The sequence below is a fragment of the Varanus komodoensis genome, unplaced genomic scaffold (genome assembly GCF_004798865.1).
Source record: "Varanus komodoensis strain SLA01 unplaced genomic scaffold, ASM479886v1 scaffold11, whole genome shotgun sequence".
Classification (NCBI taxonomy): domain Eukaryota; kingdom Metazoa; phylum Chordata; class Lepidosauria; order Squamata; family Varanidae; genus Varanus; species Varanus komodoensis.
The window spans coordinates 19698397-19713610 of record NW_025335317.1 but is presented as its reverse complement, the minus strand read 5'-3'; the positions used below and the strand labels follow the sequence as shown (position 1 = coordinate 19713610).

Here is a 15214-nt window from a genome sequence, read left to right as displayed (position 1 = left end):
ACCGGGGACAGTTTAGCCACCAGAATCTTGGCAAGTTGATAGGCAGAGTACTGAACGTAAAGGACCAATTAACAATATTATGATTACTGTTGTCAGGGTAAGCATAAATTGAGAATAGAGGCTACCAGCAGTCCTATACTAATAAGGCATTTTTGGCAGCAATCTCACATCTGCCACAATTTGTCGTTAGTTCCTAGAGTTAGCACATAATTGGTTAGTGCATAATTAGCACATAATAGCACAGAATTAGCACATAAAATCCAGGATTTCCTCATGGGAACTTCCCATATCCTTGATTTACTACTATAGAAGAACTTTCCCTTATTAAAGCAAGTGCCTTCCTCGCCCAGCAACACTATTGCAAGGCCCTTCAAGGTGCCCTTGTGGACTTGACAGAGTATGCTACTGCTGCAGATCCCATACTTTCTCCTTAGGTTCTCCAGCTGTGGTGTGATTCAGTCTGCAAAGGCTATTGGGGGATCACTTGATTTTGAGCTCTTCAGGCTGTCCATATAGAATGGGTCAGAAGTACATAATATCTACACAGAGTCCCCATCAATAGCTGTGTGTAGATTTTCTTCAGATTACCTCAGTTCCCTTTGAAAAATGAAATTATCATCCGCATATAGTGGGATTTTTAAAATTTGCTGAAAAGTTTGGCAAAATAATAGTTATTGTCTTTTAATTGAATTTCTGTATGTGCTAAAGGTAAGTAAGACTATTTATTACATTGATCTTGAAAGGTGTCAGCATCTTTCTAATGACCTTTTCTGCTGATCAGAATCTACAGCAGGCAAGATGATGAAAATAACTCCAAATGATTGGCATTCTAATTTGAGGTTCCTTAAATTCATTAAAGTTCTAATTTGAGGTTCACAAATTGATACAGATTTGGCTTTAGAAAGTTCTTTTGTGCACATTTGCAGAATATATGTTCTCAGATTTTATGAAGATTTTATTGGCTTCTTTGAAATCAAACAGCAAATATAAATATCTGTTTGTTGCATTATTTATTCACAACATCTACTTTGTCACTCCATTTACTTACAACCATCACCATTTTTAAACCTAGAATTATGGGCAAGAGATTGCATTTCATACAAGAAAGACTTTAGACTTTGTGGTACAGTATTTTTCCATGTTTTTCTGTAAGCTCCAGTATTAAAGGTTGACAATATACAGCTGCTAGTTAGATGAAGAAACCTATTGCTTCTGCATATGACTCTCAGTCATTTCATGGTCAGCAATGCCACTCCAATACCACTTTATCTCTCAGCAGGATCTGCCAAAAAGCACATGAGTAATGAAAAAAACGATCTTTGAAAGCCTATGCTTTGCAGTGCAATAAAAAAGTATCTAGAGCTATGCAAAGCAGCAGGGGAGTTTTTAGGATGCTGAAAGAAACCTGAATATGTGCCAGTTATAGAAGCTGTGTGTGTTTGTTCCTGCTGCTGATTTCAGCTTCAAATAGAGCAGTCATTTAATGATGTCTCTATTCAAATATGGTTGATTAACAGTCAGGGTATACATATAAAAAGGAATAATATCAGGTGCTGAGATTAGCATTTTTTTTTGTTGTTCAGCGATGGTATGGAATCTTTTCCTCTCACAAGCATAGTTACCATGGCAACCATTCGTCTATCCTTTGTACTGCTGTAGCCTCATGTGTCAGTATATACTGCAGATAACTATTATTTTTTTCTTTTTGGCATCATGAAAAAGATGAAGGTTGTCTTCAAATTTGAAAATTCATAGACATTCTATGCAAGCCATTATACTGGGTGGCGCAACCTGGCTATGAAGTGTGAGGGTCAAGCCTTAATATACACTCATTTTATTTTTATGAAGATAACCCTCTTTCTTACTCAGTGGAAACTATTATTATTTATTTGCCTTAGCAACATCAACATAACAGCAATTGCAATCAAAATAATTCAAAATAAAAGCAAGACATAACATGGAAAATGGAAAACTCTGATCAGTTCAGCTGAAATTAAGTCAAATGCTGGCTTGAAATAGAAAAGTTTCGTTGCCTTTTGAAATAATACAGTTTTTGGTTCAACCAGATCTCCCTTGGGACTGAATTTCTATTATCAAGTGCCACAACAGATAAGGACTATGCTCTTATGGCCTTCATGAAGAATAAGGCAATGACTACTAGTCATGACTGCTATATGTTACTCTCAGGTTTATAGACAATACCTCTCTGAATGCAACTTTTGGGGAACAACTGTAGGAGAGGACTGTTGTTCTTACATGCTGCTTGTGAGCTTCCCAAAGGCATGGTTGGGCACTGTGGAAAGGAGGAGGCTGGCCTAGATAGGCCCTTGGTCTGATCCAGCATGGTTCTTCTTATTATATATTTCTCAGGTAGCTTGAAGTAACACATGCATCTGTAGCAGATCCTAGTGGGCACAGCGGCTGTGTATAGGAGAAGGTCCTCCCTTAGCTATGCAGTTAACAGTCAGCTGAGATTAACTGTCTCTTTATTATAACATGTTAACTACAGGAAGTCCCCTAGATGTGAACGTGCTTTTGCGTACTTTCTGTAATAACTGAGAGAGGTGAGTCCAGCAAAGCATAACGCAGGTCACTAACAGTAATGCCATATGAGGAAGAACCCAACAGATGAACAACACGGGTGTACTTCCACACTGCCATGTACCTGGAAGTATAACTTCTGGAAGTCCTCCAGGGTCAGTATAAATCTCTTAGAGTACAGTACTATACAGTTGATTGTGTTAGTTGGGTACGCAGGCTAACTTCGTTGGACATACGAACACACTCTTAGAATGGAACTCGTTTGTATGCAGGGGACTTGCTGTACAAGAGGATTTTAAAATGGGAAATGTTCTAATATAAAACTTCAGCTTCAGTCAGTGACTGCTGAAATATTTCACATTTAAATTTTATAATATTTTAAATAATATTATTTTTATATGAATTTTAATTTGGTTAAATTTAAAATGTATATTAAAATATACATTGGATGCACCAGTGGGAGTCATTCTGGATTTTTTGTTTGGAATACTGTATTATGAATGTTGCATTGCCTACATATCAGTTGACTGAGATGAAATGGCAAAGAAGGATTTGCTTATTAGGGCAATTTATGCCAGTTAACATTACTTTATTGGCCTGCTAGTAAGAGCTCTGAAGTTGGTGGTACCAGAGACAGGGCATTTTCAATTGTATTTAGAAATGTATCCAATTCCACTATATTTGGAACTTCCTCCCCAGGGAAATTTATATGATTTAATCAGTACAGATTTTAAAGACAAGTCTAAAAACATGTTTACTCTAGTCTTTTTGATTAGTGGACTGTGTCAAGAGAGTCGTTGATCTTAATTAAATGAAAGTCGCTTTGATCCAGTGGATCCAAGTAAGCAGAACAGAAAGGGAGGTGACTTTTGGTGATTTATCTTACCCCCTGTGCCATTTCCAGTGTTGTTGCAACAGTTCCACCAAGCCTCTAAAACAGACTGGAAGCAGTAGGAAAAGGAATTGCTGGAGAAAACCCATCTCCTGGTTTAATTGAAGGAGGTTAGGCTCACTCAACCAAAGTAATACACAATACACCAACTGAATATACTCCTGTGTTGGTAACTTTTGTATTTTTATGTGTTTTCAGTTTTTTTTTTTTAATTGGCTTGTGAGGACAGTTTCCTGTGAAATGTGGGTTAGAATTCTTTGAAATAGATAAAATAAAAATTTCTTGGGAATTCATGTTAAACCAATTTTGACTCTCCATGTAACAACTTTTAAATATAATCTATGTTTTCCCTTGGGCAAATACTGCATTTAGGAAATACAACAACAATAATTTATGTGAGATGTTCTTGAAGTTTATATGGGGATGGAGAGATGAATGTGAAGACTTGTTACATAAGTGAAAGATGTTAAGCAAATGTTAACCACTGGTAATCGCTCTGAAATGTATCTAGGGATTTTAACTGTTAACCAAGGACCTATAAGAATTAGTAGTACTTATTTCTCTATATAGTCCTATCAGACAAGTCCCTGGCTTGAAAAATGTAGGGAAGTGAATGTAGGGGTAAACAGAGAAGCAGAATGTGATAGTTTCAGTGATGTGTGCTTACTTACAGGCTGTTACAGTACAGCGTGAAACTTTGGAGAAAGACCACCTGTCTTTGGAGAATCTCTGCTCAGAGAGTGAGAGTGCCCTTGCCTCAAAATCATATTTGAATTAACTAAGGGAACTGCTTCTGAAAATAGATCTGTCCTGCAAAAAAAACTGATATTGAATTATAGTTGAAAAGAAGATATCTTTGCTTCATAGTTGGGAGGGAAGAATTCCTAATCGGTTGAAATTAATCAGACTTATATTTGCATATATACCAAAATGATAAAGTTTGGGGTAATTGTAAGGTGGTGATAGCAAACACCAAAGGGAGAAAGAAATTATACCTAGCAATATATGCAGGAATTCAACTGATAGTCTAAAGTCCCAATCCTATGATTACAGCAACTTTCTGATAAAATGTATTACAAAGTTGAGATGATGAAGGATGTTGAGTGTTTCTTACCTAGAGGATTTCAAGAAAAATTAATAAGTCCCTCCTGGAAGTAAAGCAGACAGGCTCTATGGGGAGGGCCTTTTCTGCCATGGCACCCCAAATACAGAACAAGCTCTCTAGACAGGTGCACCTGGTTCCAGCACTCTATACTTTTCAGCGCCAGGCCAAAACCTTTTAATTTTTTCAGTGTTTTAATTGTTAGAATGTTTTGCTTTTTATTTTACAGTAATTGTAACTACTGTGGAATAACTATTTTTATGATTTAGGTATTTTATTATTTTTGTATTTATTTAATATTTATTGTATTTTATATATTTTTGTTCTATTTAATTATTTGAATTCATTTTACTTTTTGTGTTAAGCAGAGTTGCAATAATGGGACCACCATTAATATGTGGGTGGATTAAGGATAAGAGGTGGGTAGGTTGGTAGTCAATAGATTTATAGATTTATTTTGATTGTGATTCTATTTGTGATTGTGTTTATATCATTGTTCTTAATTATGATATTGTAAACTATTTTGGTGTAAACTCTTCTGGGAGCCATGTATGGCTGTTGAACAGTATAGAAAACAAATAAATAAAATGAAGCAGGGCAACATTTATGTCCATTTCAGTATTTTCAAATGTTATCTTATGTCCTATTACAGGAAAGTCCCAGAGGATCCATAAAATACATTTAGCTTATATTGGAGAGTAGTTATTATATGTTTCTCTTTAGAAGAGAACATCCTCTTTTTATAAATTGATGGTAAGCAAAAAACTTGAGGTTGCTTTGTCAACATGATTTCATACACGTTGACTCAGAAATAAGCTTCATGTAAATGAGGATTAGATTGTAGCTTCAAGCAAGTATCCTGAAGAAGATCCATGATCTTGAATTAACTCATCATGGACCAAGACATATGTAAGAAAAGATTTAAAACTCCAAATATGTAGCAAATGTTTCAGTAAGCTCAACATGTTTTAGGAATTGCTGGAGTTACATGAACCACTGAAGAGTAGACAGTAGACTGCTTAGTGAAGTACCTTCAGGTCATGGATTGACTGCACCTACCCAGTCTGACCACTGGTTCCTTCTGGGAGGAAAGAATATAAAAGTCTTCCCACTCTTGCTCATTGAGTAACAATTGCTTCCAGAGATCTAGTGTAATTTGTATTTAGGGTTGTTCTTATATTCTGACATCTGGCTTGCTCCTCAATTTTATTGCCTGTATTTCTTGTGGGTCTGACTTGTATTTTGGCTCTCTAAGCTTGTTTTGCAGTACTGCTTTGGCCTTCAGGCCTGACTTGTTCTTTGGTCACTGGCTTGTTCCCTGATTTTTGGTTCCCAGGTCATGGTTCTTCTCAGGTTCTTCTCATGGTTCTTCTTGCCCATGACTAAGTCCTATGAATATGAAGAGAACCAAAAAGAGAAAAGTGGATGGAAATGCTCTTGCCTATTATGATTCCCTTATTGAGATTCTAAGACCTATGCTAGTTAATTGTTAAAAAAAAAAACTTGAAGGAGATCCAGACCTATTATGGGTTAGTATGATGAGAACTGTAGAAAAGTCAAGTGGGAATTGCTCATAATGACTAGGAACATTACATCTGGTGAAGTTCTTATTAAGATATTGTTAGTAAAACAGCTGTTAAAAATGAAGGAAGATGGAAATTTAAGATAAATGAACTGACTTTAAAGGTGATGATGTGGGCAAAGGTGCCATAATGTTCTAGACACTTGTAGCATATAGGTCAAAAGCCTTGAATGTGAATGACCATGAAATAAGTATTGTGTTTGCAGTTCATCTAATAACTAAAGATTGCCCCACCAAGTATTTTGTCTACAATATAAATATGAAGAAAATAGTAGCAGGGAAAATTAGCAGTTGTAAAATCAATTTTCTTTTTTCTTAAACCTTTATTTTTCTTTATTTCCTAGCTTTCAACCCTCAGTAATTTATTTTGTATATCATAACAGTATGTTACTCATAATAAAATAAACACAAATTAAAATAAATATGAATATAAGTATTAATGTAATGTAAAGCACATAATAAAATTTTATTATATATAAAAATAAACACACATTTTCCCCATGATTTATATCCAGCAGGAGGCAATGTTTGGAAGGCAGCCAAATTGAACAACTTTAATTGATACTCAAATCCTAACCACATGTACTTGGGATAAATTATTCAGATTTAAATGGAATTTGCTTCTTTCCATGCACATTAGCTTAGGAACACATATGAGGGATATGAACAGTGGACATCTTATACAGTGGTACCTTGGCTCATGAACTTAATCCATTCCAGGACTCTGGTCGTGACCCAAAATGGTCGTGAGACAAGTTAAATTTCCCCATAAGGTTCAATGTAAATAAGGTTAATCTGTTCTGTAACTATTTGTTTAATCAGAAAAATGTGAAGCAAAGTGACAAAGAACAACAAAGGTCGCTGCCATCTTCCCACCCCGAGAGTGAGTGCGACCATCTCCTGGCCCCTGCAGCACAACCACGATCGCTTTCGTCATCCCTGCATGCACCTGTCATCCCGGTGTGCTGGGGGGCGGGGGGGAAGACGGCATGATCGCGGGCACACTGGGGGGGAAGAGATGGGCGCAAACACGGGTGCACTGGAGGGGGAGACGGGCGCGATCATGCTGTGGGGGAGATGGCCGAGATCACAGATGTGCTCCTGCAGGAAAGACAGGCGCAATCACGGGTGCGCTCGTGCAGAAAAGACGGGTGCAATCTTGGCCATTCCCCCCCCGCCCCCAGCACAATCACAGCCATCTCCCCACTCGGGGGGATGGGGAGACAGCTGCAATCATGGTCGCCACCCAATGCGGAGTTCGCGACCTGAGTTAAAATTTTTATGAAATTTTTGTTTGTGACCCGATTTGGTTGTGAACTGAAGCGTTCGTGAGCTGAGGTACCACTGTAGATGTTTTAATTTTTGAAAAATATGTTCTGTTTTTCCTTGAAATATATCGCATGGAGGAAGAAAAAGTATAATTTAAACATCTGTATCATTTCCTGCACTTCAAACAGCATGCTGAAGTGCTTCAGTGAACACTTGCAATTATTCTATAGACATTTATCCAAATAAAATCAGATTATGAGAACTGAGATTCCCTCAAAACTGGAAAGTCTTGCATATGTTTCAGGATAGGAAATTGTACATCCATCCTTGACAGAGATGGTATCCAAAGCGGGGTGCTAAGTAGCTGAATTACTTAGTTTCAGTAAAGATCGGGCAATTGTTCTATAGAGTAAACTGATCTGGGCATATTGGGTTGTCTCCAGTAATGAATTTGCTGTAGTAGAAAGCACCCCTGCTTGGACAAGTTCAGACACCTGATTTTTGATCATTCTTCTGTACCACTGCAGCCTCCTGTGCCATCACCCATTGTAGTTCCAGCGAGGCTAAAAAATGGTTTTTGAGACTAAAAAAAGCAAAAACGGGAGCCCAGATTTGCACAAGTAGATATATGTCTTACTAAAGAAAGCTTTCACTAGATGGAATCCTTAGAACTTCAATATATTCTGTTTATTTTCTTAGTGTCTTTACTTAGCTCTATAGTTCTGATTTAAGTTGTAGGCTGACTTGATTCTGGGACTTCCATAATTAAGGAACTTTTTTGTCCTACCTTAGCTGTATTAGTTGCTATCTGTCTGCTCTTGAAATACATAATTGAGTGAGAACTGAGCTGGAAAGGACATGGCAGTTTGAACAAATGGTAGAAGGGCTTTGTCTTGGGGTGGGGAAGTATCTAAGCCAGGCTTCTGTAACCTAGCCCCCTCTAGAATTCCTGTCCATTGGACTTGTTGGCCAGGCCTGATAAGTAATGTAGTCCAAAACTTCTAGAAGGGTCCAGGTTGGGGAAGCCTGTCCTAACCAGAAGAGGAGGGGCAGTGAAAGCTGAAACAACCTTAGATCTTCCAGTTCAGTTCAAGATAATTATGCATTTTAAGAGCAGATGTAAGCAGCAGGAGAAGAATGGTGTGAGCTGTTTTGCGTTCATAAGGAAGAAGTGGGATATAAAATAATTGGATTGATTTGGGAATAATTTGCTTCTTCATTATGATGTTTCAGAGTCAAAGTCAACCTCCACCTAAATTAAAACTGTGACATTAAGTAACACACAGAGAAGAGACAGAATATATTAATTACTATGTTATAATTTAATGCTTTAGTTATTTGCCTGTCCAGTCCATTTTGTCTGTGCAGTTTTGCCACATGCTCAGTTTTATTACAACAACTGGCTTATCAAATAATATTTGGCAATCCTTTGCTTAGATAGTAGTGTCAAATTATGTTGCTATTCTGTTACTTTGGGCACCAATATACAACATGAAGCATCATCATCATCATCATCAGAGAAGACACAATCCAGGGCCCTGTGCGTGTAATCCCAACCATGTAATCCCAACCATAGATAACAACGGAAACCCTCACATACATGAATCCCTGGAGCTTTTCAGACTCCTTTTACATCCCCGTTGCTGTATCAAAAGATAACCAATGCATTTATGGTTAAAAGCTGACTCCTAAGCAGAACCAGTTTGTTTATTTTAATTTATTTATTTGTTTATTTATTTATAAAATTTGTATGTCATCCAATTACTAATGTCTCTGGACGGCTAACAGCATAAATAAATTGACGACCCATTCTGGCTGCAAATTAATAAAATACAGTAATAAAATTTGATATTAAAACATATTAAAATATTGATTAAATAAAAAGGTCTTAACCTGGCGCTGAAAAACATATAATGACGGTGCCAGGTGGACCTCTCTGGGGAGCGCATTCCATAGTCGAGGTGCCACCGCAAAAAAGGTCCTCCTCCGGGTACTCTGTCTCCTAACATCTTTCACAGAGGGTTCCCGGAGGAGGGCTTCTGTTGCCGATCTCAGGGGGCGGGAGGGCAAAGAGGGAAAAAGGCATTTCTTTAGGTATCCTGGTCCCAAGCCGTTTAGGGCTTTATAGGTAATAACCAGCACCTTGAATTGAGCCCAGACTTTGATGGCAAGCCAATGGAGCTGATAGAGGACTGGGGTTATATGAGAATAACGCCCAGTCCCCGAAAGCATCCTGGCAGCTCTATTTTGAGCCATCTGAAGTATCCGGACTGTCTTCAAGGGCAGCCCCACGTAAAGCGTGTTACAGAAATCCAACCAGTAAGTAACCAATGCGTGTGTCACTGTCGCTAGGCAGTCTTCCTCCAGATAGGGACACAGCTGATAGATTAGCCAAAGCTGAAGGAAAGCGCTCCTCACCACTGCTGTCACTTGAGCTTCCAAGGAGAGTTCCAGATCAAGGTGCACTCCCAAGCTGCGGACCCTGTCCTTTAGAGGGAGTGCAACCCCATCCAGGGCAAGGCCCAAGTCACCTGCCCAGGAGCTCGAATCACCCACCAACAGAACCTCCGTCTTATCTGGATTGAGCTTCAGTTTATTGGCCCTCATCCAGCCCATTACCTCGGCCAGGCACCGGTTCAGTACAGCCACTGCCTCACCTGGATCGGTTCAAAAAGAGAGGTAGAGCTGGGTGTCATCAGCATACTGATGACTCCACAGCCCAAACCTCCTGATGACCTCTCCCAGCGGTTTCATGTACATATTAAATAGCAAGGGGGACAAAATGGAACCCTGCGGTACTCCATAGCAAAGTTGCCATGGCGCAGAGCCAAAGCCCCCAGCACCACCTTCTGGAATTGGCCATCAAGGTAGAAGCAGAACCACTGCCAAGCAGTGCCTCCTACTCCCAATCCCACCAGCCTATCCAGGAGGATACCATGGTCGATGGTATCGAAAGCCACTGCGAGTTCCAGGAGAACCAACAGGTCTCTCTCCCTGCACAGGTCATCGTACTGGGCAACCAAGGCAGATTTGTTGAAGGTATGTGAGAATCAACCTAGGATTAATGGTAGCCTTGGCTAGCATAATGTGGGGACCCAAATCAATTTCACCAGTCAAACGCTGAAAAAACAGAATATTACCATGCAGCTTGTGGCCAAGTCTTGTTTAGACCCATATTTTTTGTTAACTGTCCTTGGCCAAGCACAAAATTAGGGGTTTGGGGGGTTTGTTTTGTCTTAAGAGTGGCACTTGATATTCTGCTGGGTCTTTGTTTTTTGTTGATTCTTTCTGTTACTGATAGGAGGCTCAAGTACTGCAAGGCTAGAAGATACAGCTGAGCACAGTTTTAAAGGAAAAATCTATGCAATTCTGTGGAAATGAAGTGATTGCTGAGCAGTAAACCAAGGTCTGAGATTTGAATGAGTAGCTTAAGGTTCTCACAGCAAGCAAGCATCTAAACATAATAACAAGGCTTTCGAAAGATAGAGCAACCTGTTGTGGCTTTGCTGTAGGCTTTTTAGTTGGGAAAAAGTCAGCTCAAATTAGGCATGTGGGTTAATCTGCATAAGGTTAAGTCTGCAAACCTGAATACACTTAGTGTGGAATAAGACCCACTGAACTTAGTGAGAATTAATAAAGATGCTTAGGATTGTATTATTAAAAATGCTAGAACTCTATAAAGATAAAGAGCAATAGGTGTGATACTTACAGATAATTTAGAGGAATGAACCTTGCTTACTATTAATGGGACTGTATAGATGTTTTTCTTCTCAAATACAGTTCAGCTCCTTTTGGTGATGTGCAGCATCCAGACTGGAAGCTGTTGGGGCATGCAAGATGCCTTTGATTCCTGGAAAGCTCCAGAAGAGAAAGTCAGATGCTTAACCTGATAATAATTATAGCATGGGTTCTGCTTTCCCTACCACCATTCCTCCAAGGGATTAGATAGAATGTGCCCTTTCCCTAAAAGCTGCTTATTTATTGTGTTAATATATTTTGTGCTCGTCATATCTCTGAGCATTACAGAAATTAAAATGAACTGCTGCCAACAATAGGAATATATCAAACCTGCCCCCTGCTGTCTCGCCATCTTCTGATGCTCCCGGTGTTCATTATGGACTAAATAGCTTCTGGTGCCAGATCCAGATTAAAGAAAAGTTAATAGGAACGAAGTCTAGCATTGCAATATACCTTAAATCTGCTTTCACACAGAAGGGGGTTAGGACAGGTTTGTTTTTGGTAACAGGTTGGCAGAATAGAACTAACAGGAAAAGCAATAAACTCCAGAGAGATCTGGAGTTTTGTTCTTGCTTTCAGCATGCTAATTGAAAGGTGGGATTTACATTTATTAAATAAAATAAATGTGAACATTTATCTGTAAACATATGAAGTATGGCAGTGATGGTAGTGACAATTTCTCAATAATTTCTCAAAGCATTCCCACTAGTGTGACAGGCCTTTCCCCTCTGTTTCTGCCCTTCGACAGCCTTCTGAAACTCCTCTCCTCTCCTCTCCTCCAGAGGGTTTTTCTGTCCTGAGCAGATTTTGAAGGAGTTAGGAGAAGAATCATGCCGCTCTTAGTTTTGCTGAAGGAATTGCTTATGTTAGTGGAATAACTCAATTTGCTATGAGCCCTAGATCTATTTTTCTTCAGAATATCTATTTTTAGAGAGATCCCTGACCTAGGAGGGTGTGAGGCCCTGGAGCAAGGTTCTTTCTTTTAAATGGGCTGATTATATATTTTTTTTAAATTAAGGCCACAGCTGAAAATGCTTTCCCTTTGTAGGAAATCATAACTGCATTATTTTAATAATTTACTTTAGGGTCAGATTTTGATTTTAACTTGACTCTATACTTGTCTTATAGTTTTATCTTGATTCTAATTTTATTTAATTTTATGTAATGGTTTTAATTTGTTGTATTTTGTTTCTTTATATTTTTGGATTTTAAGGTTAATGTTTCATTTTAATAGATTTCAAAATGTTGTGTTTTGCTACCTGTTTTGTAAGTCACTCAGAGTCCAATTGTAGGCTATTGTAGCACCATATAAATTGAAATAATAAATAAATAAACTGCATACCATGTTGCTAGTTTTTCCTTTCCTTTTTTCGAAAGGGGCACTGTGTGTAAACTCAATGTGCGTAGTGATGTTAATTTTAAAATGTCATCCAGGTCTAAAGGATTTATGGTGGAGAACCATTAGTAAGGTGGGGCCTCTAAGTATGCTTTAATCAAATGTACATTTCTTAAACCCCATAAGACAATTCTGTACCTTGTCTTTACACATTGCTTTAATTTAGCTTTTCTGTTTTTATTGCTTTCAATCCTGTCAGCCACTTGGATAGCTGCTTGTAACAAACCCGCATTTGTGCTGCTCTGTGTTTTAAGTCACTGTGTGTGTGTGTGTGTGTGTGTGTGTGTGTGTGTGTTCCCCCTAGTCCTATAGTGTACATGTTATTTGCTATACTACTGAAATCCATTTTGGAAGTCTGGAGGTTACTATTATACTGCAGAACCTGTTAGTGATAAGGTTAACCAAACCTTTCTCCTTGGATTGCGAACAGCACTTTCTCATTCAGTGGACAGCTGTCTTGGGCACTTAACCATTGGCAAAGCCCTCACTGTGCTAATGTTCCAAACAGTGCCATCTGCAGTACTTTACGGCCACTACAATATGCATCACTGTATAAGTGGCAGCAAAGCGGCAAACTTTATTTATTGATATATTTATTATATTTATATCTTGCCAGTTTTCCCTACAAAGAATCAAGGCAGCTTATATGACTTTGCTCCTCTCCTTGTTATTGTCATGAGCAGGTCTCTTCCCTTACTTTGTTTTCTCCCTTCAGCAGCCTGGGAATGTTGGGAGTTATAAGACTTATTTCTGTCTAAAGACGAACAGAATTGAATCCTACATGTTGTGCTTTGATAATGGTGCATTGTTTTATTTGTTGTTAACCACTGCGAGATTTTGAAAATGGAAGGGAATTATACATATTCTAAAACAATTTAATGTAATTTAAATATGGTATTGAAAATATTTCATGTTTGTTGTTATTGCTGTGTATTCATATTGCTGTTTAATACTGTATTTTATCATCCTGACTTGTGATTTTCAGAAGTAATAAATATCTACAGAATTTCTAATGTATGCTTTTGTCACCCAAAGTAATTTTAAATTTTTTATACAGGACTATGGTGTCAGCAGTAGCCTGTTCCAAAATCCAGCAAAACTCCATCTGACTATTGGGACACTCGTGCTTCTGAATGAACAGGAAATCCAGAAAGCTCAAGAACTCCTGCAGAGATGTAAAGAAGACTTTGCTGAGTAAGTGAAGTAGATTGGGTCACTCTGCTGCAGCTATCAAAAGAAAGAGCCCAGTCCCACAAATGGGAGTACATAAAAGTGAGCAGGATGAACCAGTTTGCAGCAATCCAGCAACATGCTATTAAGAATAAGTAAAAAGTACATAGAAGTCAAGGGCCTAATTGTATGTTTTTCCTAACATCAACCAATTAGAGCCATCTGTTTAGTTGCAGTTTTCCTGGAGAATTTATAGTAATTTTGTTCTCGCACAGTAGCTGGTGTTCGTGTATGAACAAAGATTGATCCCCTACCCCCAGAAATGTGTGAAAAATATGCTTATATTAGCATTTTTTCACTAGCAGAATCTTGGGCAAGTAGCTCCTTTTCCCCTGGATGGCTGTATGTCTTGAGATTCATTTCCTAAAGAAGCCCTAAGCAATAAGTATTGATGCCACACAGAGGTTATGAAAAATCAGTCCTGAAACAATAGATCAATGATTCTGTAGTGCAGGAGTTGCCATAAGATTGTGCAAAAAGACATATTGAAGTGGAGCATAGCAAGTACAGTCCTGGGAGATTCCCAACCTCTTCCCCTCAAATACTGCTATGATTCTAATATTTTTGGAAGAACTTTCTAGTTGCAGCAGTTTCTAGTTTGGCGGTTGAGACCCATCTGTGGTCCACAGATGAGCTTTCCAACTATGAACATATTTTCTTACCTGCTAAGTACACACTTCAAGTGGTACAAAATGTAACTGTCCAGATGTTGATGGGGCACCTCAATCAGAATGTGAGACACCCATATTGCACTGGTTGTTAGTTTGTTACTGGGCCCAGTTCAAAGTGGTGATAATTGCTCTTTAAAGCCTAAGTGATTTGAAGAAGCAGCTTCACCCATGTGAACCTTCCTGCAGCATTGGAGGTATTGTCTAACAGTGAGAGCAATTAGTTTAACAGGCATGAGGGACAAGGCTTTTTGGATGACACCGCGCATTTGTGAAATTCTAATCTGTCTGGAATACTTATGACTTCATCAATTAAGGCCTTCAAGTTGGCTCAAAAGACCAATTTGTTTTGCGTTTCTTCTTTTAGAGGGATTTTGGGCATGGTTGTTTTAAATTAGTTTTACGGTGAGTTTAAAGAATTTTAAGTGCTATGCCATGATTTGTATCATTTGTTGATCACTTTATAGCAGTTAGATGTTAGGATCTAACAATATGGTAATGAGTCACAGTGAAACTCAGGCTCCCTTCTCCTTTTCCTCCATCAGAGGAGTATGGATGGTTTTTATTCCGTTGTAGGCTAAACACAGGGAGTTTTTCCTAACCTGGTTAATTGAAACAAGCCAATTTCAAACCATTGGATTTGAAGCTAGCTTGTTTCAACAGTTAACATTAACCATAGTTTAATGTTTGGACACAGTCCTTTAGGTTAACTGAAATTGGAAGCAAAAGCTCCTGATCTTCTCTTTATGACTGAGGTTCATTCTTGTAACCACAACATCTTTATCATCACATCTGA

At 38.4% G+C, this 15214-nt stretch overlaps 1 protein-coding gene across 1 annotated transcript in view; it reads left to right on the top strand.

Moving 5' to 3' along the window:
• The window catches only part of ASCC1 (activating signal cointegrator 1 complex subunit 1), a 72971-nt gene that overhangs the window by 14142 nt on the left and 43615 nt on the right, over positions 1-15214 (top strand). Inside the window, exon 6 of the mRNA XM_044420524.1 lies at positions 13578-13714. Coding sequence (XP_044276459.1) covers positions 13578-13714 — 137 coding nt within the window. The remainder of the gene's footprint in view (positions 1-13577; positions 13715-15214) is intronic.